Below are 24,673 nucleotides of genomic sequence, written 5' to 3'. Positions count from 1 at the left end.
GTGATGCTACCTTACAGCCGCGTGATGCACCATGTACGCCCCAACTTGTGCAGCATCGCTGTAGTCATCACCGTGTGAAATACGTGATCTGCTCTGCCTCTGTCATCCGGAGAAATCCTTAGATTTGGAACACTGCATCATGTTGCTGCTGAGCAAAAGGAGAATGGAAATGCCCAAGCTCTTCTTACAGGGCAAAAAAGCCATTGCAGAAGTGGTGAAAGATGGGGGCAGAGGGCTTCTGTTAAATGGCTGTTTGCAAGTGTCTTTGGGTTTTTTTTTAAAGGAGTAAAAATCTAGGCCCTGATTTAAATGGTCAGCAAAGGTTTGCATGAGAGGTATAGCAAAAAATCTTGAGTATCACCTTAACTCAAGTTGAGGCATGGGCAGATGGGGTGGTAATTCCTCCGCTACAGAAGTAACAAGAACAAGACCTGTGGATTTATTTCTCCCCTCTTGGATGGACACCTCCTGCTGCTTTCCAAGGAGCTGGAAACAGCAGCAGGCAGCTTTATTTCACTTGGACCAATCCCAGGATAAAAGCCAGCCTCTCCTCCTTCAGTCTCTGGCTCCATGAATCCTCAAAGTCTTACCATAAAAGAGCTTTGTACTGGGTAAGTGCATGACCTCCATTACACATGTAGCCTTTGATTTTTATTTACAAAAATCCTCAAGCAGCTTTCTACCCCCACACATCTCTGTTCCCTACAGCAGGAGGATGTGCCCACAACTGAATACAAACATGTGACCAAGGAATTAGAGGGCATTTAGCCCAGGATGAAAACACCTGCAGCATCTCTTACCCAGTCACTGTGACAACAGAAGAAACTAGTGGGAAGTGTTGTCTTCCTCCCTCAACAGGAGAGCCACAGTATCACCTTACATCCCAGAGACAGGCTGGCACATTAATATATCTTATTCACTAACTCCCTCAGGTCTGGATGGTTAAAAGTGCTTTTAATTAAAAGTCTAAAACCCAGTTATGAAGTCTCATTTTCAATCATAGTGAGTATCTGTTACTCCTACTGATCAACTGGAATAGGTTTGCTCTCCATCTTTGAAAAATGAGGCAATTACATATCAAAATAAAGGTGCTTCATGATAGCCACCTAGATTTGAAGGTTCTGTCCAAAAGCCGCAAAAACTTGTCATAAGTACTCATGGCTCATTTCCAACAAGCATGCATCAGAACTAGAACTGCAGTGCAAGAGAGAGATGAAAACTTCTTATAAAAGTCCAGTGGAAAACTCCTTTAAGTGATCTGCAAGTTGCAGACAGTAAAAAGCCATCTCATCCCAACTCTGACAAAAATCAGTCTAGCTGCAAACACATAAATGATAGCATGTCTCAACTATATCTTTTCTGTCCTCTAGTGTCAGCTTTTTGTGACAGACAGAATAAGGTTTTTTCTGTTGTCGATTTTAACTGCTTTTTTTAAGCACTGCTTTTTTTTGTGAGCATTGAACACTCATAGAGACACCTCTGAAAAGAGGCCAAGTTTTGATTGAAGAACATCTGCCTTCCCCAAACCCAACTGCAAAGTTTCAGACAGTATCACTGAAGCACATGAATGCAACCAGCAATCTTCAAACAGGAGATTTACTTCAGGGGAGAATAGCAGCAGAACAGAGAATGCAACTGATTTTGCTCCCAGCTTTTCTTCAAATGTTCATGTATGCACAGAGTTTGTGTAGCTAAAAATATAACAGAACTGTCTTTCCGTCCTTGATTTACAACTTACCTATACATGCAGGCTGTTCTGCTTAAGAACACCTCTAGCCAAACTCCAGCCTACAGCAGGCAGTTCAGTTTCACAAGTATAGTCATAAATTATAACCAAAGTAGAGCAGTTCTATGAACAGTACAATTGTCTCTGCATTTAGGAGCTGGTACAGTAAAGTATATATATTAAAACAAAACAAAAAACTAGAATACTTAGCCACACTAGTTTAGAAAAACAAAACCAGATTAACTAATAGTTGCACAAGACCTGTGAGCAGAGCAGGCGCAGAGACCAGAGCCAGCCGAAGTTCTCCAGCACCCTCTTCTGGTTCCCGGAGCCCACAGGCACGACCGCAGCTAGAAACCTCCCTCCTGCTCAAGCAACATCGATAGACCCAGTCAATACACACCTGGGCGCGACCTAACGCGATGCCAGTACCCTCAGCAGCACTAGGGTGAACAATATAGGACGTCCTACTGTTTTGAAGATTTCAGGAAGAAATTTCAACTGTTGCAATATTCTCTGAGTCTCAGCATCATTATTTGTGATACTGTACTTGTTAGAAGCCATAGATCCAGGGCCAGAACCTTAATGTAGCAGACAACATACAGACACTGGGAAAACTGCTTACAAGACACCCATGGGAGAGCAGAGACAATTCACGTGCAATGTGGTCCCAGAGCCAGGCAGAGGTCAGAGTAGCCTGAGTTGTCAAGGTTCCTCATTTTGCTTCATTTCAGTTTGGAAGGGGTGGGAATGGGGGGGTGTCAAACACCGTCTCTAGGAAGTAAGATAACAATGAAATTTCACTGACCTCCAGAGACAGCATGGAGGAAAGTATAAGGATACCATTTTCAAACCTGACCACACGGATGACACAATCCAGCATCACTGGGTGGCAGATGCCATCCTCTTCAAGTAAAGTGAAAAGTGACACACTGAGTGGGAGTGTCTACATCACAGGAGGCCAAAAGCATGTTTAACATAATTAGGGGCAGGAGATACAGGGAAGAAGCCAGAAAGGATCAAAGATGAGAGAAGAACCTGTGCAGTATCCCCCTGAGACAGGTAAAGCAGCACGGTGCTGAGGCCAGAGACAACACTGCTGACCCAAGAGCTGGGCAGATGAGAAGAGCCCCAGTGAAGAATCTTGAGATATATGGGCAGAATAGGTTATTTCTTAGAGATGTTATACAGCGAAGATCTGCAACAGCTAGAGGCAGTTCTGCGAACCCACAGATTGTGAAAGATGAAGAGACACACAAGATAAGTTAATAATTAGGAATGGAAGTGAAGAGTGAAGTGGTCAGAAGATAGTATTTAAAAGTAAGAAAATAGAAACCTGACCATTGATTGGGACATTTGTTCTCTTGGCTAAGCAATACTGCTTCTGCACCACATGGAGCCATTTGCTTTTCTTCCTGTCACACTAGTATTTTAGATCATTGGTGTCAATAGCTCTGAGGTCTTGGCCACACAACATTGAGCAGCTTCTTCCTCTTGGGGATAAAAACAATCATCAGCAGCTAACCTCTGTTCTCTCTAGCCACCCCACAGTCTTTTTCTCCCTGGAGTCACTAGAGCTCCCCTGAAGCCCAGATTGTCATCACTTTGCACAGAGCTAAAACACCAAAAGCACCCTTGAGGGACAGCCATGCAGAGGCCCTGGCCAAGCAGCTGGAGGGAAAGGTCAGCTGGCCTGGCCAAAGACTGACATTACCCTAGGACCTTGTCAAAGTAAGCCAAAGATAAAATGACCTGTCTGCTACTGCATGGTCAAGCTTTCTTGCAAGATGGAGGATATAATACCGTGCAGGTGCCAGTCACAGAAGAGCTTTGCAGGAGGACCAGGCTCATGCTGAAGAAGTTCCCTGGGAATAAGAACTTCCTCAAGAACAGGGAGGACTGCTGGATGCCCAGGCAGCAAGGCTCAGAGATCACTCCCAGTGATCCCAGCCAAGCAGCTAATCCCCACACCATTAACAACCAGGAAAACCAGCTATAAGCATAACCATTAACGCCACATACCCACTACATGACGATGACAGCAGCCAGCATATTGCTGCTGCTGGGCACCCCTAACATGAGCAAACATGATGAAATACCCTTCCTCGGTTCACACACACTCTCCCCACAGTGCTCCCCGCACGCCCGGCAGAGCAAGGGCTCGCCTTGCTCACCATCCACATCTCCACACCAGATCCTCCCGCTCACTTCCCAGTAAAATCAACAACACTATTTGTCCCCTGTCATCTGGCAGCTCTGCCAAGACTGCCACTGTTTCAAAATTAATCAAAAAGGTTTCCTTCTTTGCTGAGGCTACGTATTAGTTAATTAAGTCTGTCCATCCCGGTTTGGCAAATCCTAACAGTTACCTCACATAGCAAAGATGGCTTTTTATCATTTCTTCTTAAGGAGTTAACAGTGAAACAGCTGCAGAACTGGGGTCTTTTGCTCAGCTCCCATGCATTCCCCATCCACGCACCTCCTTCAAACACTGCTCAGCAACTCACTGCTCAGCCAGAACTATTTCACCCACAGTTCCTCCACTTGCTTCCATGTTTACTCTGTCAGGGCTTAAACACCATTAATTCAGACACCAGCTTACCAACTTGCAGGTCTTTGCTGCCCACGCCATGTACTGACTGTGCTACAAAGCACTTCAGCTCAGCCTGGAGATATAACCCACCACTTTCCATCAGTCCTCCTCCTCCCCTAGGTGTGTTTCTGAGCCCCTCAAACCCTGCTAAGCCCCCCACCCACATGGCACCCATTGTAGCACCAAGACCTCACTGGTTGCCCTCACAGTCCTCACCCAGAGGCCAGTTTGCTCCCTCAGCCCCACCTGGGAGGTAATGAGGAGCTCCTGATCCACAGCTGCAGCACTGCTGAAGCCCCTGTATTCAGCAGAGCCATGCTGCCCATCCTTTATTTTACTCAGCTGTTTCTGCTGAACACTGAGCTCCTCCACCACCCAGCCCCACGAGCCATGTCTCTGCATAGTCCTCTCCACTCTTTGTTCTTACTATTTCTTTAGAAATCGTTTTCCACTCTTTATTAGAGCAGTTTCTGCTCCAGTCTTATCTCTCCACCCATGGTCCTTGAAGCCAGCTCTAGCTGTAATTGCTACCCACCACTGGGCATCCACAGCAAGAAGCTAGTGAGTCCTAGCGGGTGAAGGTGTCTTGGTCTATGTCCCGCTCCCTCAGCCCAAGTGGAGCAGCTTCTGGGCCTGTCCTTTTGCTGCTGACTTGCTGTTTCTTGCCACAAAATCTGCCAAAAATTCAATGGTGAGGCCATCTGCCTTTCAGAAGTCTTAGTAGCAGGAAGACGCAACAAAAAAAAAAAAAAAAGCTGAAAAAAAAATGCAGATTTAACCCACACTGTAGCTGCCCAGTTTTGACCAATACATGAGTTAAGCCAGGCTGTGCATACTTCTGATTTCATTTCAGTCAAGTACCAGCCTCACCTCCTTGGAGAGTTCCAGCCTCTCCCCACTCCTGCCGTACTCTAGCAGTGATACACCTGTTAGGTAAGGGCACTTCTACACCACAGGTTACTTGGAGAATGACCCCATCCTCACCCACAGGACTCTGCCTGCTCCTGAAATCCCTTAACAATTTTACAGAAGCTCCAGCTTTTTTCCAATCTTAATCTTCCCATTGATACAACAGGAAACTATTCTAACATCAGGATCACCTTTGTTAAGCAGCAAGAGAAAAGTATTCAAAGAAAATTAAGGTCAAGCACTTGCAACATGAGAAATACAAAACCTGACTGAAGGCCAGGAAGCACAAGCCTGTACAACCTTCCAGCCCTTGCAGGCATGCGTTGTTACCTTTTAATTGCATAAGCACATGCCATTCACCTAGCAGGATACCTGCCTTACTCAGTACTTTGTTTTTACCTACTTAACATGTCACCCACGCTGTGCACAAAATACAGAACTACTCCCCTCCTCATAAGTGTTGCCTCTGGTACACTTGTACTGAGCCTTTCACCAACACTAACTTACCTTGTGGTTAGCCCACAGCATCGTCCATTTTCTCTAAGTAAATAAATTACCAAGGTCAAGATAAAATTTTTCAGAAACATCCACTAAAATCAACATCTTGCTTATTGTTAAACCTGGCACATCCTGACCAACTTTATGTTCTCTCAGCGTGAAGCAAAAACATTAAAAATAGAGTCAAGAAGTAAGAGAACCACATCAAAACTCTACATGAGCCATCTAAGATTTTTACTTTCTTACAATGCAACTGTGTAATGCAAGATCATCATGTGCAGCAAATGTTGGCTGTAATCTAACACAAGACTAGCCACTAAGACAGGAAGGAACACTTCACTGGCATCAGAAGACGACTCTTGCTTTCAGGTACATGAGCTGGATGAGACCATATTGCAGACCTTTCTTTTCAGAATTAGGAGCTTCTGCCCGCTCCTGTTTGCTCCCATTTATTCTTGTCACTGAACTTTTCCCCCCCTTCTTTTGCCATTGAGTCCTCCTCAGTTTTAGCTGCCCTCAGCCCACCTGCTGGGCTCTGTCGCCCTACAGCTGCATCCCCAGTGACCTGCTCAGCCAGGGAAAACTGGTCCCCCAAAGTTAAGTATTTGGCAGTCAAGTGACTGAGAACAGATCCTTGCAGTGGAAGCGTAAGGTAACCATGACCACAGCCAGTACCATCAGTTCCACCTACGATGTGATCATTTTTCAGCAGTTTCATCAAAAAAAAGACTAGAAATGAAATTATACTATAGTTTAACTGGAACATTAAGATATTTTCACATTGCATTTTCAGAATAACTAATTCATTAAACTCAAATAAGAAAATGCTTTTATTCTGTACAAAGATTCTTTGTCCATGCCCACTTTGGAAAAAAAAAAAAAAAGCAGATAAAAATGCTCATGTAAGGATTTGGTTAGATAACTGTGTACTTTACATTTATACTTGAGCTTCTTTTTGAAATAGCTTTCCAATGCAGACAGAAGTATTTCTCAGGTTTTGGTAATGAAGTGTTTACAGCTTAGCATAAGCAGAGGCTTGATTCAGTAGGCTGCTTACAGAACATGTCAATTCCTTACAGACCAGCTCATTTCAAACATTATCCTGTCAAACAGTACACCTTGTTACCTAAAGCAATTCCACAGGAAAAAATAGGGAACCTGGTAATTGATGAAGAGGCCCTTCAGATTGGCTACAATTTAAGTCCTGTATATCCTGGGCAGGAAAGAACATGATACTCATGATAAGAGCCACCAATAACAACAGCAGGTACAAATGGCAAGTGTAGAAAATAAGTTATCGCTAACAATTCTACAATGTCCCCTTGTATTACATTTGAATTGTGTGTGCACGGATGTATGCCAGACAACTCAAACCTCAATCATTTTTCATCTGTGCATGATGCAGTCACTTGAGCTCAGATGTCCCATATCTTGCTAGAGATTGCTCCACTTCACCAGTCTTGCAACAGGAAGCAAGGGGAGTGGGAAGATGCAAAGATTAGAATAGCACAGAGCTCCCAAACATCCAGCTATCACACAAGAAGGAATAAGAATCAAAACCCACTGTACCAAAGCCACAGTACTAGAATAAGCAGGATCAAAGCTGCACATCATGTCCTGCTATTGGCTATACTGAGTAACAGATAGGAAGAAAAGTTACATACCTTCCTTGACGCAGCTGTGAGAACACTAGGGCAACGGCGGATCCTGTCTGGCTTCAGAGCAGGTCAGGAGCTGTCTGTTGGTACCTGATGCAGAGAGGCCTGTTTCAGAGTGTACAGGCTAAGAAGATAACACAACACAACACACAGCCAGTCTGGTAATCTTAGCAAAATGCAATACCTCAGGCCACCAGGCTGCTCCAAGTTCATCTTTCGAGCATTTGCAATTTCTTGCACCAGTTCTCAAGCTGAACTGCTTCCTGGCAGAGCAGAGTTTGCTTTCCTCTGCTTCCCAAGCTGAAACTCTGTAGTGCCTTGCTTAGTAGCGCCAGAATCAGTTGTCTCCCCACATGTCCCAGGGGGAACACAAGTTTCTCATATGACACAAGCTCCATGAGCCTGATGTGCAGATGCTTCCCTGGATATCAGCAATCAACCTAGTTGCCAAAAATACTCCCTTCCACTTCAAAGCTGTATCTTTGACCTGGACAGGATAGTAAAGTAAATCAGCATTTGCCCTACAAGTACGGAACGCCACTTCCCTGTAATAATCGTGCTATTGCCAGAGGAATAAATAGCTGCATGCTAAGAGGATGTCCAAGGCAGATGTGTACAGAATTAAGGCTAAATCGCAAGCATACTCTCAGGTATCTTTGTAGGGATTTAATAAACACATGCCACTATAGACCCTGTAAGACCTCACATCTCTAGATGATCAGATCTGCAGAAAAGAGTGCAATGGAAGCAGGCTTTGGTAGACACTGAATCCAGTAACAGAGCAATACATTCTACTGGCCAACTGGTCGAAGGTACGAATTTTTCTTTAGTCTGTCTGAAGGTCTTTCCTAGATGGCAACACACCAAGAGACAGACCCCAGAAGTTGCTTACAAATGTCTGAGGAAGCGCAAGAAAGTTTTTGATACACACTTACTCTTCGCACAGAGGCAGACTGCCTCGCAAATCGCTGCCAGTGCTGGTTTAGCAAATGCATTGCCAGCTACCTCTAGGGAAGGCTGAAGGGAGATCCAGGGAATGAAACAAACGTCATTCAGTTTGCAGTAAAGCTCACTGATGACTCTGAATAACAGCACAAGGAAAGCTGACCAGCTAGTCAGTACATTTATCATCCTAATGAGCCAATAATTCTCAGTGCACAACAGCAATAATACTGAATCAGACCGAAAGTTCCCTGCAGCTGAGTAAACTGCCTCAGCCACTGCCTGGCAGCAAACAGAAAACAGGGAAAAACAAAGACATCCTTGACTGAACTCCCTTTCCAGTTTCTGGCAGCTAGCAGTTTAAATGTATTTACTGAAAAACAAGTATTCTTTAAAGAAGAAACACTAAAGTTGAGGTCCTCATCACAAATAAAGCCCTTTTTTTTTGTTCCCCACAGGCAATTGCATAGAACAAAAATCAATTTCCTTCACACTTGATAACATTTCTCAAAGACTGGGATGACAAGCAGCAAAAATCTACTTCAAAATCTTGATGGGTCCAATATGCTTCAATGGACAACTGTGCTGTAATTAACACTCTTTTCAAGAAAGACAACTAGCTTCTTTTACCAGTTAAGAGAGAAAAAGGCCCAGTGAGGAAGGCCTCTGGTCATTCTCAATGAGGTAAAGGAGCCACAGTTCCCTACCGCAAACACAGGTACCCTCGATCCCACCAGCAGATGCAGAAGATACATCCATCATCACCAACAGATCAGAAAATCAATGAGTGACTCATCACACATCTTCCTTTTTGAAGAAGGATGGAAAGGGGAGAAAGGAAGATACGGTTCTCTGCCAATAAAGACAGGATGAAGAGAAATGGCAGTGACTGCAAATCATACAGCAGTGCCATGTCTGCATCCAGCAACCGGTGATTACTGTCATTGAAGCTCTTTCAGCCCAGCATTGACAAACTATCTCCAGCAGACATTCTTTAACATCCAAAGTTTGCTAGAACCTACTAAGGGAATGGGCAAGCTTAGTCCACCAACTTCCTAAGCCTTTAAGGCAGACTTCCTTGCTGGTGTTTAATCTGCTCAAGCAGAAAAACAAGAGAGAATGTATCCTGGGAATGGATCATGGTTTATGTATGACAAAAGAGATAGGCCAATGAACTACTAAAACTGTCCTGGGAAAGAAACAAAGCCAGAGGGAAAAAAACTGCATTGTTATGTACTAAAGAATGAGATTTCATTCTGCTTTACCTCCTCAAGCACTGAACAAAAGGGAAAGGGAGAGCACAAAAGAATGTTTTCGTACATTTTATGGAAGTAAAATACGAAAACCAAACTTTGTTTCAAGTGACATTTCCCAGGAAAATAGAAGTCAAAAACTCATCTGAAAACAGAGTTCCTCGGTGAGTGACTGAAGAAAATGTTTCTTAAGATGGCAAAAAAGAGGACATAAACACAACGTACGGCAATCCATTTCCTCAGCAGAAACATCAAAGCTTCCCCACTTCCATACTGTGGTGAAGGGCAAACTGAAGTAACAGAGCAGGCAGATAACCATTTAAGCTAGGGGCTATGCAGACCTCTGACACATCTCTGAACCAGCAGAATGGACCACTGCATAGGACTAGAACTGCATCCACAAGTATCAGTTGGTTAAGGCTACGCATCTGCACAACATCAAATCACAGTATCAAACATGCCAGACTTCAGAAACACAAACATGGTGTAGCAGGAGTACTGAGTAGTTATGTCGTGTGTACAGAGCCAGGCAGACAACACAGCAGATACAAGAGAAGCCGCCACAACGCTTACACAAGTTGCAAAGGTTGTAAAGGCGTTTCAGTCTACAAAGCAAAACCACTGCTCAATTCCCATTACCTGCTTTACTCACAGATCATTATAACCAGTGCTTGTGTTACCAGTTTCAGAATATAAACTCATGAAAAAGAAGTACCAAGTATAACTGTTATTTCTACTTTCTCTAAGAGAATTTTCTGTTACAACCTGTAAATTTCCCAAGTCTATACACTTAGTATGACACAATTTTTCTATAATTATAGTATATTCCCAAAGGGTTAATTAGAGAGGTAACGCTTCTTACTAAATTGAATAAAGAGGGGGGGGGAAGTCTACATCCCACTTTGAGAAATACCAAGGCCAAAAAAAAAAAAAAGTTTTCATTTAGTAATAAATATAGCGTATTCACATACCACTAACTAATTAGGAAAGGTAGATGATTCTGTTACAAGGATGTGAAAACCAAAAAGGGAATCGACTAAACCAAGGTGTCAAAGTTAGTTAAAAAAAGCTGCAGGAAAGCGGAAGGAGAAAGGTGTATAAGGCATACAGGTAGGAAAGACTTCATTACTGATATGGCAGCTTTCTCTTTAAAAAAGGAAACATTTTTATCTTCTTAAATTGAGAGAAGAAAATGGCATATTTCAATACATTGTGACAAAATTAACTACATTAACATTCGCATGCCTGTTCCAAGACAAAAACTGACCTCTTGAAGAGAAATTCTATTTAAACTAATAAAACTAATAAAAAAACCCAACACACACACACACGTACACACACACATAAATATATCTTTGGCCCAAAATTCATAGATGCCACCTTATTAAAAAAAAAAAGCCTTTTCCTAAAAAATATGGTCAAAATCTCAGCTTTATACATATTTTTGCTTTAGAGTTCTCAACTGCAAATTACTTGCTATAATACTACAATTAAAATGGAGGGAATGTCTATATATAAGCTATGTTATAAATGTATGTGACATCACCAAGAGCACTTGTGCTTATGAATTAGTGCTACAGTTTGTACAACCCTGTGGAAAATGTTTAAAGAACTAAGATGAACCAAATAAAACTATCAATAACACAATATTGTTTTTTAAATGCATGATCGTAAAGAAAAAGTTTGACACGAAGTAAACAAAACAGGTTCTTATTGCATAGATACACTTCTGCTGCTGTAAAAGCAAGATCTGGTGATGAAAATACTTTTACCTCATTCTAAAATGCAGTCACTGCTGCCAGAGTACAGTTAATATAAATGCAAACAAAACTTAACAGATTTAAAAACAATACCCTTGACGTTATGCACTGAGACAATACTCTGTAAATCAGTTTATTTTCTATGTAGTGGACAAATCCAGTCTGTAATTATTTTTTTGCATGTGAATAGTAAAATCAAAGTGCTTATTTTCCCACAAGAAATGTGTTCACTGTGAGAATACGGGGCCCTGCAATACCCCATGAAGCTTTCCATTTAAAGGTTAGTTCTAGAAATTTGGAACTGTAACGTCAGGGTCTTTTGCCGTTAATAACGACAACTACACTACAAATGGCTAAAGAGCAGTTGGTTGTGGAAGAAGTAGAACACTACAACAGCTCAATTAAGGAAAAGAGTTTTAGTGCACTTTGCTCATTTTAGCCAACATGCTACATTGCTCTTTTTGCATACAAAGTGGAGTCAAGTATTTCCATTGTAAGAAAGAAATGATGTGGCAAGCAAAACACTGTGTCAAGCTGCCCTTTCTTTCCTTATAGACTTGGACATTTTAAGACAGAAGCTTTGCAAGACATTACACAATTCCTTTTTTTTATTATTAAACGAGAAAGTCTGATTTGTTACATTGTCACATTGCTAGTCAGAAATGCTTCAGTGATGAAGAAAGTCAATGCCGGGTCAACCCAAGTCCTCATTCTACAACATTCGTTTACAAAGAAATTATAGCAAGGTTCAACACGTCCAGCACAACATTCCTTGCTTTCTTCAGAGAAAAGTGTCATCATTCTTTCTCTAGTGGGTATGTTACTACATAAATTAGAAAATTTTTTTTGGACAACACATCCCCAAATTCTCATGAGATCAAAACAGGCTTCTACAGATGTTACAGAAGTCTTCACACATCATCATCATCTGATGTATCACTGCTGCTCGTCTCAGAATCCTCATTCTCCAGAGCAGGTTTGAAAGTGCTGTTTTTCCAAGGACTAAATTTAAAATTATAGACGAGGCCATTTTTCAAAATGCCGTTTTTCCGAAGGCCATTTTTTTGTAACTGAAATGGGAAAACAAGATGTATTTAGAGAAAGGAAAAACTAAACAACACAATCTATTGTGTTTCAACATTCTCTACACCTTCATCTCTGGGCTACATTAGATCCACAGCACCACCTTTTCATATATACACACGAAAGAAAACTCTCCTGAGAGCTTTCACGTCTGGGCCAGCCACCTGTATCCAACTGCCTCCAGTTGTGCTAAGCTCCTGTAGTCAACGAGAGCTTACCCTCTTCTCACCCACTTCCTCAGACATCTTGCCCCAGTAATCCCTCCTCCCACAGGTCTCTCCTGCAATGCAGTCCTTTTTTCCACAGTGCTGCAAACATCTGTGCTAAGAAGGGCAGGGTATGCAATAAGGAAGGGGCCCAGAAGAGGAGAAGCAGCGTGGAGGAATGGTGTGTTGGGTTTGCGTGGCAGGGTTTTGGTGGCGGGGGGGCTACAGGGGTGGCTTCTGTGAGAAGCTGCTAGAAGCTCCCCCTGTGTCTGATAGAGCCAATGCCAGCCAGCTCTAAGACGGGCCCGCCGCTGGCCAAGGCCAAGCCAATCAGCGCCTCTGTGATAACATATTTAAGAAGTAGAAAAACACTTAGAGAGAGCGAGCTTTTGCAGCCGGAGAGAGGAGTGAGAAGATGTAAGAAACTCTGCAGACACCAAGGTCAGTGCAGAAGGAGGGGGAGGAGGAGCTCCAGGCGCCAGAGCAGAGATCCCCCTGCAGCCCGTGGTGAAGACCATGGTGAAGCAGGCTGTCCCCCTGCAGCCCATGGAGGAAGGATGAGGGGGTGCAGAGATTCCACCTGCAGCCCGTGGAGGACCCCACGCTGGAGCAGGTGGAGGCACCTGAAGGAGGCTGTGGCCCGTGGGAAGCCCACGCTGGAGCAAGTTCCAGGCCGGACCGGTGGACCCGTGCAGAGGGGAGCCCACGCCAGGGCAGGTTTGCTGGCAGGACTTGTGACCCCGTGGGGGACCCCACGCTGGAGCAGTTTGCTCCTGAAGGTCTGCACCCCGTGAGAGGGACTCCATGCTGGAGCAGGGGAACGATGAGAGGAGTCCTCCCCCTGAGGATGAAGAAGTGGCAGAAACACTGTGAGATGAACTGACCGTAACCCCCACTCCCCGTCCCCCTGTGCCGCTGAGGGGGGGAAGGTTGAAGCCAGGAGTGAAGTTGAGCCCGGGAAGATGGGAGGGGTGGGGGGAGGTGTTTTAAGAGTTGATTTTATTTTCTCATTCCTCTACTCTGTTTTGCCTAGTAATAAATCAGATGAATTCCCTCTCTAAGTTCGGTCTGTTTTGCTCGTGACGATAACTAGTGAGTGATCTCTCCCTGTCCTTATCTCGACCTACAAGCATTTCGTTATGCCTTTTCTCCCCTGTTTAGTGAATGAGGGGAGTGAGAGAGCGGCTCTGGTGGGCACCTGGCCTCTAGCCAGGGTCAACCCACCACAAATGGGTATCCCAAGCCGTCTACCTGATGCAGCTGGAAAGTCAAAGACACTGGAGAGAAAGGAAACAACTAATTCTACAACAAGAAAGCAATTAATGCGTTTCTGCACATAGTGCAGAAGCTGGGCGATAAGCCAACCATTTCAGAGTTTAATATTCAAAATGCTCTAATTAATAGAGGTGTGGCTAGACTTATGGACGTATCAAATGTTCAGATGTAACATTGCACAAGATTCTCCTTTCCAGCTCCTTCTCACTGACCCCATCAGGTCTATACAAGACTCGTAATTTAAATTTTAAAAAAAAAGTCTAGAATGCCTTTTCAAACTTTGTTACTAGTGAATTAGATGTCTCTCAACTTCCAACAGAGAAAATTCAGATTTTGGAGAACCAAGGAAACTGCATAAAAACCTTGAAAGAAAATTCCCTTTCCTCACCTAAGGAGCTGGAAAGCCTGTGCAATTCTACCACCAGCAATGCTGAAACCACTCAGAAGTACTCCCTTACCCTTCCTTTGATATTTTGAGAATACGCCTTCCCTACAATAAGCACTGGTTCCTCATCTTTTTAAAGCAACTATTCTTCCAAAAGCACAATACTGAAATGATCCTGAAACGGCAACATCCCTAATCAACAAAATTACTACAGATCCTCCTCAAAGGTAGGCATTTAGGGTAGTCAACTACAAGTTCACAATGGAACATGAACTTTGCGTTACCTGTTCACTAATGACTTGGAACTCCCTCATCTCATCCTCTGTTAGTGGAGCACATGTTTCATCATTTTCACTGTATTCCTGCCAGCCCATCTCCTTTAACAACCTTTAAAATAAAAATGACAACATTAAGGAATTTGCTACACACACTCAGACATTTCAAGCTCTGCCTACATATATGTGTAAAGATCTGTAACAAATGGATTAATCAGTCTGTAATTTTTTTTAAACAAACTTTTATATAAAAGTAGGTTAAAAGCCTTACAAAAGATATATAAAGCACAGAAGTTGAAAAGTACTCAGGTCCTTCACAGATGACCCTGTTTTACCACTACATGTGGTAAAAACTATACTTTCATTTTAAGGCAAGAAATCTGTGTCAGGTGGAAAAGTAGCAAAGTATTTCCTTTGCATAACTGCTCTGGTGGAGCAGCAGTGTACCCCCTTGAAAACTATATGAAGAGACAAAGACTCACACTGAAGGAATCTGAGGGTTTTCCTGGATAACAGAGCAGCCATGAGGAATACTGGTGGTGTCCCTGCATGGGAACCAATTCAGGATGCAATGGCCTCATACAGTTTCTTTTTCCTAGTGTATGCTAACGTCAGAGCCGGGACAGGATTCTTCACAACTGAGTCTCACCCAATGTCAAATGCTGGTATTTCAGCACAGACAGACTGTAACTATGAGTGAGTTTTGGGATGAGGGGAGGAAAAGAAACAAGAGACAGATTCCTCTCTTGACTAAACTTGAGATATCCAATGATGCATTAATCAATGTATTTCAGCTAGTGCCAAAAGTGGGACAGCAGTATCTGAGCAGGAGGAAAGTAGTTTTGCATGTGAAGATGCTGTGAAAACAGACATCTGAGGGTGAAGACCACATGACATTTAACAATGAAGAAAGTAAGCTCTCTTGCTGCAAAGTCTTTGCCAAAAGGATTAGCACCTTCTTCAGGCAAATCATGCACCTGTTGACCTTAAATGTTAAAGGAGGTTAAAGCTATTTCACAAAAAAAAAAAAGATTCTTAAGTACATGCCAGAACCAACACAACAAACTGACACTTAGATCTGAAGATCAGTGAATATATTAAACCAGGGAAGTAAGACAAACTCACAGTTGACGTCATGTGCCAGGTACTTCATTTAGCCAAATGTCAGCAAAAACCACCCTTTAACATAACCCTCTGAACAAAGAACTCTAGGTCCCAATACAATGGGCATGCATTGGGCAAACTTGCAGGTGACAAATGATACCAATGACTGTTGTTAAAACCATAATAAAAGCGTGGAATTGTAGAAGGAGAAGGGGAGAACAGTACTACTCTGTTTTAAAAAAAAAAAGTTAACAGGACAATAACAGAAATGGAAATTACATCCTCTGTGGTATTTGGACCAAATCGGACAATGCGACAGCCAGGAAAAATTAAATCCTCAGGAAGCAGCAGAAATAATATGCAGTTCATCCAAAACTCTCTTTTAAGAGAATACGTACATTTATACAGACGTACACAAAAAAGATTCACAATGCCAAATGCAGTTCAATGATAGTTACATTTTTGGCAACAGTAATTTGAGTTAGAAAGTTTTACTCCAAGCAAGCTAAGATTTTGACACTATTATGTACAATAAAGTGAATAGTTACAGAGCTCCTGTTAATGTAATTAAAACTTTGGGCAATGGCTAATTATCTTTTAAGTAACGTTGTCTGAAGTTAGTAGGACTGCTGTCCTTTTAAAGTGATACTAGGCTTCTAGAATGGTTGAAAGTGTGAACTACACAAAAAATTAAACTTCCGATTAGCAAACTTGACACCAACAGGATGGCTGCATGTTGGAAACTTCCCCAGCAGAAGGGAAGCGCAAGATACATTTTGTACAAGATGTACCAACGCAGTTACTAAGTATGCGCAAGTATTCTGTGAGTTAAGCTGGTGACTTCAAATCCAATTTACCACAAAAAGGCTTGCATCCGTCTACATGCATGCAGAGGTCAGAGCCAAAGGGCTGGGACAGTATGGAGACACAGCCTCTCTGGGATACCACAAGGGAAAGACGCTTGCCCAGAAAACCTGTGACGGCCTTTCAAAGTCATTTGAATTGACAAATGAGAGTTAGATTTGCCTCCTATCTTCTGGTTGAAACAGAAGTCATCAGCAGCCTCTAGTGGCCAAAGATTTGTGTCACCACAGCCAGCAGTGGAAAAAAGGCACAGAGCAATGCGCATTTCAGTTTTCCTAGTCATGAGAGATAAGAGGTCATGAAAGTTTCCTCTGCAGGTACTACAAAAGGGAAAGTTCTCTAGTCCAATGTATACATATAATCTATCACTAAAAAAAAAAACCACCTATCTAATCTATCACTGCAATTCTGTAGTTGCCAGAAACAGAAACAGTAAGAATCTGACAGAGCTCATGATGAGCGCATCTCCAGACTGAGTTGTAGATTTCCCAGCAGCATCATTCTCACCTCTACCAGTTGCTACTGCACTTATTTTTATGAGATATTAGAATCATGTTTCAATCCTTTTTTGGAAGTTACCTTCTCCCTTTCCAGTGCACCATCTTGAGATATCACTGACGGTGTCAACTGGTCAGCTACAGAAATAACTAATTATTTTAACAATGAGAAAAAACTCACTGGAGTTTTACATAAGATGCAGCATTTGAAGTATTATTAATACAAACAGCAGTTACATGCATTGTTCCTCCTAGACATGCACACCAAAATCAGAGGGATGAAGTGACTATGCAGTTGGCTTTATTTCATTATAAGGAAATTCATCACATTTTTAGTAAAGCAAGTTTAAGTCAGTACATAAGTCTAGTAGAAACAAAGTATATTGCATTTTACATTAGTACATGTCTAAGTTAAACTTTGACAGTACTCATTATACATTTTGTGTGTTCTCAGTTTTCAGATTTTGACTTTTGAACCAGTAAGAATTTATGACATGCTCACTTACCATGAACGAACACACTTAGTATTATATAAAGTACATACCTATGCTCTGCCTCAAGTGAGCTTGAAAGAACATCTGCCTGAGGGAAAGCTGAAGACTGAACAATCTGTTGAGATGTAACTGAAGCATTGCCATTCTCCTGCAGATTTTCATTTTCAAAGTTTCGGTTTATATCTCTCTCATGATGAGGACTGTTGCTATTATGCAAGTTAAAGGACTCATCATTCTGTTAAAAAGAATTATATATTACAAAGTTAAAAAGTAAATTTCATAAGTAAATGTCTGCAAGTGCTGCAATTCAGTGATTCCATTTAATTTAAATTAAGTTTAATGGAGATACTCTAACTACTTCATATATAATTCTGTTCATACTTCCAGAGTTTGCAATACCTGGAAACTACAGAAATCTTCAGTTGTGCCACTGATCAAGTAACACAGAAAGAAAGTCCCATGCTCTGCCTCAAACTTTTTTCTACAAAGTTTCAAACATATCTTAAAATTCAAACTTATTTAAGCGGCCCTTCATATTTACAGAAAAAATAGGTTATCTGTTTAACTTACATACAAGGTTTCAAATTAAATATCAGAGCCATCTGTGTCAGGAGAAGTCTGAAAGCCTAAGAGTTGTCAAGTTTACTTAGTTTAAGAGGCGGGTCACAGCCACCATACCTCAACCAGCAAATTCACCTGCCACAAGTTCAGAAAGATTGGATACTGCTCTTAAATCAGGCAACAGCTTCCCCTGCACACACGCACTCACCACAGCTTCTCAGGCTGTTGTTAACAGCAACTGTAACTTAATAGCCATGAAATAAGAATGAGGAAGAAAGTTTATGTAGAAAGCAGACTGTTCAGGTTCACTCAAATATTAAAGGCTCTTTAATCCTATAAACCAGAGATGTTTCTTTTTATTCTCCCCATTCAGCAACCTGTAATTCTTATTTAGTAATAAGCCAAATAGCCTCCGAAGTCTTACCAACTGTAAAAACAAAGAGTACTATCATTATCTAGTTATCACCCTTTTGACAACAAAATCCCTAAACTAGGCAGATACCAGCATCATCCATAGCACGAAGCAATTGCTGCATCAGTCAGTTCTGCACTTGTCAGAAACCATACTTCAGAGTCCATGATCAACCATCATCATCATTCCCCTCCCACTCAAGTGTTGTCTGCTTCCAGAAATTTTAGAATGCTCAGCAAGAATTTCTTAAGAACAAGTATCCCAGTAAATACACATTCAGCTGTTAAATTATATGCCTGAAGAATGCATCTTGAACAAAATTCAATAAAATATTAAACCATTTTTATATATACAGGGCAAAATCGTGTTCTTCAACACGATTCAGCTGCTGATCACTATGTGCCTCGTTAGTTGAGGGGTGAAATCTGTCACTGCAGGCCTTAAAATTCCATCAACGGGATTATGTTATGTTATTGAAAACTGTTCTGCACTTATCTTCCAATCCACTCAGTTGCACACCACATCTTCTACCAATGATCATTAAAATGAATGTTGGAAGTAGGAAGACTGTTAGTTACGTGATTTGTTTAACATTTCTTCACTAACAGCAGGAACAGGAGGCATGCACTTAAAACAACTACTCCAGGCTACATGTTATATACATCTGTCGAAGGACATTACAACTTCCACTATTAAAAGCCTTTTTTTTTTTTTCAATACACTTGCTTCTGAAAATCAGCTGTGCACAATGGGACAATCAAATGCATTTGACACATGTATCAAAGATAACATGGACTCCAGACAATTTCAGGAACAGAAATCCCCACCAAGTTAATGTGCTATTTTCAGAATTCTGAGCTCAAAACAGTGTTTCCCAGTATCTTTTTAATCTTAAATCAAAATCTTTGTGTATTCCTTAAACACACATGAACATTACCCCCAACACCCATCAGCAGAACCAAGTTTTTCCATTAACTATTTGTAGGGTAACAAACAGCCAAGGTGTGAAACACTGCCCTCCACAAAGATTAGGTTAGTATACTAAGCTTAATTTATTCTTTTTATTTTTATTGTTGCTAAAGACACAGATGTACCTGAGTTATTACCAAGTGTGAACAGATACTGAAGAAAGAAAAAAAGAAACTACTAAGCAGCACTGAAGCAAGAGTACTACTTGGAACAACTTGTTTAAATTAATCAAAATGTAATTTCTTTTCTTCATTTAGAGATCCAAGATCATGACTTGACAACTGTTTGCAGCCAAATAAAAAGTAGTTTATGGTCCATCTGAAAACTACTACTGCTGAATCTACAATAGCTATGAATAAAACTACCTTCTCTTGCCCAGCACAATTCTTGTCTTCATGTTCCTCTTCCACTCTATCTTGTTTCAGTGCTTTCAAAAATTCACTCTTCTTATCAGTCCGCATTCTTGTCAATTTTGTTAAACGAGGCTGACCAACTTTGTCAACAGGGGATGAAGAATTTGACCGATTACACTAATGTAGGGAGTCAAAAAAAAGAAAGAATATTACAAGTTTATTCATTTAGAAAACTCTGAAAGACAAAAAGATTCCCTGGCACCTGTAGTTTCAGGTTTCACATATATTCACAGTCAAAAGCAGAGGGAAGATATGTGTGTTTCAGTACACATAGTCTTTGCAAATAAACCCAGAGATGAAGGTTTATGGAGCACTGCTAACAAACAGTGGACCTTCTGAAGTGTATCATACCATTAGCAGCTTTGAATTTAAAACTTATCAGGTTACACTTCCTAATGCAAACCTACAAAGCAAATCGTCAAGTACTTAGATGTGTCTTCCATATTAACTTCCAAAAAAAACTTATTTAATACAATTCTGCATAAAACTTACAGATTCCCTTATCTAACCAAATTAAATGTTTTATGGATTTGACAAAAAACACAGACATTGATTTACCTCTTTCACTGGATTCTGTGATACAGCAAATGCCTTGGCAGTTGATTTGAAAGGACTGAAATTGCCAACACCATATGCAGATTCATGAGGAAATGGATTCCCAAGTTTATTTTCTTTTGCTTGGCTTTTCCACTGTGTAGGCTAAACAAAAATTTAAGCAAAAATTTAAAGAGTTATTAACTACAATAGGATTATTTTCAGGAATCTTTAAAAAAAATGATTAAGCAAAAGCAAACCGTAACTACAACCACAATTTAGCACAAACACCTGTTTTCTTGTGGAGAAGAGACTGTTTATGAGCAATTAATCCACTCACAAATACTGTTTACACTTTTTATATAAAGACTAAAATTTCAAAACAATTAAGACCCTCATATTTGAGGTATTAAGAACCAAAATATGAGTCTTCTACAGCTGAAAGTAGTGTTTTTAATGTAGAACGTTAGAGAGTTAAGAACCACTATCATATGTTCTCAGGAGCACAGAAAAATTCCTGAAACAAAAATCAAAGGAGGAATATGGAAAGTTGCATTTAGAAAGGGATGAGAATGACACTAGTCGATTGCAACATCATCTCTATCAATAATTGGGATAAATTCTGAAGGTATTTTTATGCCAACTATCTCTCTCCACTAGGTATCTACTTTTCTGTTAAAGTCATCTATACAAAAGGCATTGCTATTCTGTAAGTTAAAAACAGCCTTTCCACTCTCACTTGGATAGCTCTTGCACTGCTCAAAAAAGGTATACGAGAATAAGAGAGATCCAATTACAATATAGTTCAAAAAGAAAAATGAGAAGAAGTTCTTTCCATTTACTTCTGGAGTGTGTTCCTCTTAGCAAGAGATGGAAAGCATAATACTCTAGGAACAATACTCTCAGGGGTGAAATAAGCACATTCGGAACTACAGCATTATTTTTTTCAGCATGTTGTTCATGCCACAGGTATCCAAGACTCACCTTTGCAGGTGGAGTGACAGGTTTAGGGACTAATCCTTTATAAACACTTGTGCCAGTTCCATTTCTTACTGGTTGTGAATGAAGACTTCCTCCTACTGGGAATCCAGATATCTGTAATTCTTTTGTACTGCCCTTTTTAATGACCAGCATTCTCGGAGATCTAGATTTAGGATTTAAAGGATACTCTGGAAAAAAAAGAAATACATGTGTGTGTGTGTGCGCACGCAGGCACATGTGTATACAATCTTCATTTTCTAGTTCATAAGGTACTGGATAGCCATATGGTCCAGAGCAAACAGGCATAAATCAAGAACTTAGTCCAGTATTAGTTCCACAAATAGCACACTGTAAAACCTGGATAAACATAGGTTCTGTTTCATTTTCTACAACCACCATTTGTAAAATATTTCACTTGGCAATGCAGGAATTTTTCTTTCAGAAAGTAAAGATTCTTCAAAGATCCAGCTACAAAGTTCTTGCTTGCAAATCTAAAATCCAAATACTGTTAGTTGTTGATAGTTACCTGATCTTCAAAAAAGGTTATGGTTTTCATATTTCCCTTTACGGTTACTAAAAGAATAATTATTTATCTATTTAACAACAGCTCAGTTTAGAGCCAAATCCTTCACACCAAGGCTCTATAAACATGAGTAGTGCACATATCTTGTCTCTAGACCACGGCGATGACCAGTTTCTCTATCTCAAACTGGTATAACAGAACATCTGAAGCTTACAACAGTTCCACGTTCAGGGGAGCACTAATTAGGAGACTTACAGTCAGCTGTCATACTGAGTAACTGACATTTAACAGTTTTAAAGAACATCTATTAAAAACAGTTCTAAAATTTTCAAAAAGTGAAAAAATAATTTTAATTACTTTTTGCACGTGTGTTCCAATGCTGCATTAACAGCCTTTTCCAAGATCATCTCCTCTCCCTGCAAGCGTTTCTACTACATCTTAAAAAATCTACCTTAAAAGCCTAAGTGACTTTGTTTAGCAGGTAGATGTTGGCCTTCTATGATGGGGTTACAGCATTGGTAGACAAGGGAAGAGCGACAGATGTCATCTACCTGGACTTGTGCAAAGCATCTGACACTGTCCCGCATGACACCCTTGTCTCTAAATTGGAGAGACATGGATTCGATGGATGGACCACTCGATGGATGGACCACTCGGTGGATAAGGAATTGGCTGGATGGTCGCACTCAAAGAGTTGTGGTCAACGGCTCAATGTCCAAGTCGAGATCGGTGACAAGTGGTGTTCCTCAGGGGTCAGTACTGGGACTGGCACCGTTTAACATCTTTGTTGGCGACATGGATAATGGGATCAAGTGCAACCTTAGCAAGTTTGCTGACAACACCAAGCTGTGAGGCTGACACACTGGAGGGAAGGGATGCCATCCAGAGGGACCTTGACAGGCTGGAAAGGTGGGCCCATGCAAACCACATGAAGTTCAACAAGGCCAAGTGCAAGGTCCTGCATGTGGGTCGGAGCAACCCCAAGCATGACTACAGGCTGGGTGGAGAATGGATTGAAAGCAGCCCTGAGGAGAAGGACTTGGGGGTACTGATTGATGAGAAGCTCAACATGAGCCGGCAGTGTGCGCTTGCAGCCCAGAAAGCCAACCATGTCCTGGGCTGCATCAAAAGCAGCGTGACCAGCAGGTTGAGGGAGGTGATCCTGCCCCTCTACTCTGCTCTTGTGAGACTCCACCTGGAGTACTGTGTCCAGCTCTGGGGGCCCCAGTACAAGAAAAACATGGAGCTGTTGGAGCAAGTCCAGAGGAGGGCCACGAAGATGATGAGAGGGCTGGAGCACCTCTCCATGAGGACGGGGTGAGAAAGTTGGGATTGTTCAGCCTGGAGAAGAGAAGGCTCCGACGAGACCTAATTGCGGCCTTCCAGTACCTAAAGAGGCCTACAGGAAAGCTGGAGAGGGACTGTTTATCAGGGAGTGTAGTGATAGGACAAGGGGTAATGGGTTTAAGCTGAAGGAGGGTCGATTTAGATTAGATGTTAGAAAGAAATTCTCTACAGTGAGGATAGTGAGGGTCTGGAACAGGTTGGCCAGAGAGGTTGTGGAGGCCCCATCCCTGGAAGTGTTCAAGGCCAGGCTGGATGGGGCTTTGGGCGACGTGGTCTAGTGGAGGGTGTCCCTGCCCGCAGCAGGGGGGTTGGAACTAGATGATCTTTGAGGTCCCTTCCAACCCAAACCATTGTATGATTCTATGTTACAAAACATTCATGATAACTGTATACTTAGCTCTCATTAAACTTTATGAAAAGACTTTTCATAATACTCACATGCTCCCATCACATATATACAAAGTAAAATGGAATCTAACAGTAGCACACATTTTTACCAGGCATTAGAAGGGAATGGTAACATTCCTCCTGTGCTGAATACTGTTTCCTTTAAAAGGGATAGCCTTAATTTCATTTTTTAAATTACAGCACAAGGTTTGCAATAGCAGAGCTGTAATAAAGTAAGATATCAAGCTGTAAGCTGTAACGCCACCGCACTGTAGTTTACAGGTTGGACTAGACCTTTAAAGGCCTCTGCCAAACCAAACCCCTCTATGATTTTATGGAGCTAACAGAACTGTCCTTTCCCTTGTTTCTGAAGAATGCTATCAAAAAAGACAGAAAGCTTGCCCTCCTTCAGATCAAACTGAGCCACATCACACAGCAGCCACAGCCAGAGTGCTGCAACGGTTGTAAAACACCCAAATTGCTACGACATTTTTCCCAACTTTGTTAGGAAAGAATTTAGTTACCATTGCTGTTTTATTGAAAGATAACTGTATTTCCTGACTTTCACATGAAAGGTGCTAAACACAGGAAAGGAGAAAGCAGTCCAATTGTTTAGGCTCCTGCAAAAGTTCTTAGCAATTAGATATTTATATTGAGGGGCTGGCCTACATCTAGTGTTACCTAAGAGCGCAAAACTGGGGAAGTATGAGAAAAAGAAACAGCAAATTAAAGTACCATTTAAAATGAGCAACAAGTTTCAGATCTCTGTATTAGCAACAGTTTAAGTAGTAGGTTTTATGTTTAATTAAAGTTATTTCTTCATAAAGAGAAAGGTTCTTATTATGAGTAAGTTTATTACTTTAAAACCTGCGCAGTTTAAAGCTGCCACCTTCTTAAGGGTGAACAACTGACTACATGAAGCCCACAGAGCTGTAAAGTGGTAGCCAAATTTCATCAAGTAGAGACGAGAAAACAATCCCAGACTACAGTTGAGTTCAAGGCCCACTCTCAGGATTGGATTTCT

The 24,673-nt window shown here is 41.4% G+C and overlaps 1 protein-coding gene across 4 annotated transcripts in view; it reads right to left on the bottom strand.

The window, feature by feature from the left end:
- Positions 1-11,447: 11,447 nt before the first annotated feature.
- Positions 11,448-24,673, bottom strand: part of GPBP1 (GC-rich promoter binding protein 1) — a 39,275-nt gene continuing 26,049 nt past the window's right edge. For all 4 annotated transcript variants that reach the window (XM_054810097.1, XM_054810099.1, XM_054810098.1 and 1 more), the window contains 6 exons: positions 21,396-21,580; positions 20,436-20,576; positions 19,830-19,994; positions 17,573-17,757; positions 14,573-14,675; positions 11,448-12,409 (listed from right to left, as the gene is read on the bottom strand). In XM_054810097.1, the coding sequence (XP_054666072.1) occupies positions 12,251-12,409; positions 14,573-14,675; positions 17,573-17,757; positions 19,830-19,994; positions 20,436-20,576; positions 21,396-21,580 (938 nt within the window). In that variant the 3' untranslated portion in view covers positions 11,448-12,250. The remainder of the gene's footprint in view (positions 12,410-14,572; positions 14,676-17,572; positions 17,758-19,829; positions 19,995-20,435; positions 20,577-21,395; positions 21,581-24,673) is intronic.

Source organism: Grus americana, chromosome Z (assembly GCF_028858705.1).
Source record: "Grus americana isolate bGruAme1 chromosome Z, bGruAme1.mat, whole genome shotgun sequence".
NCBI classification, from domain to species: domain Eukaryota; kingdom Metazoa; phylum Chordata; class Aves; order Gruiformes; family Gruidae; genus Grus; species Grus americana.
This window is presented reverse-complemented; position numbering and strand designations above follow the sequence as displayed.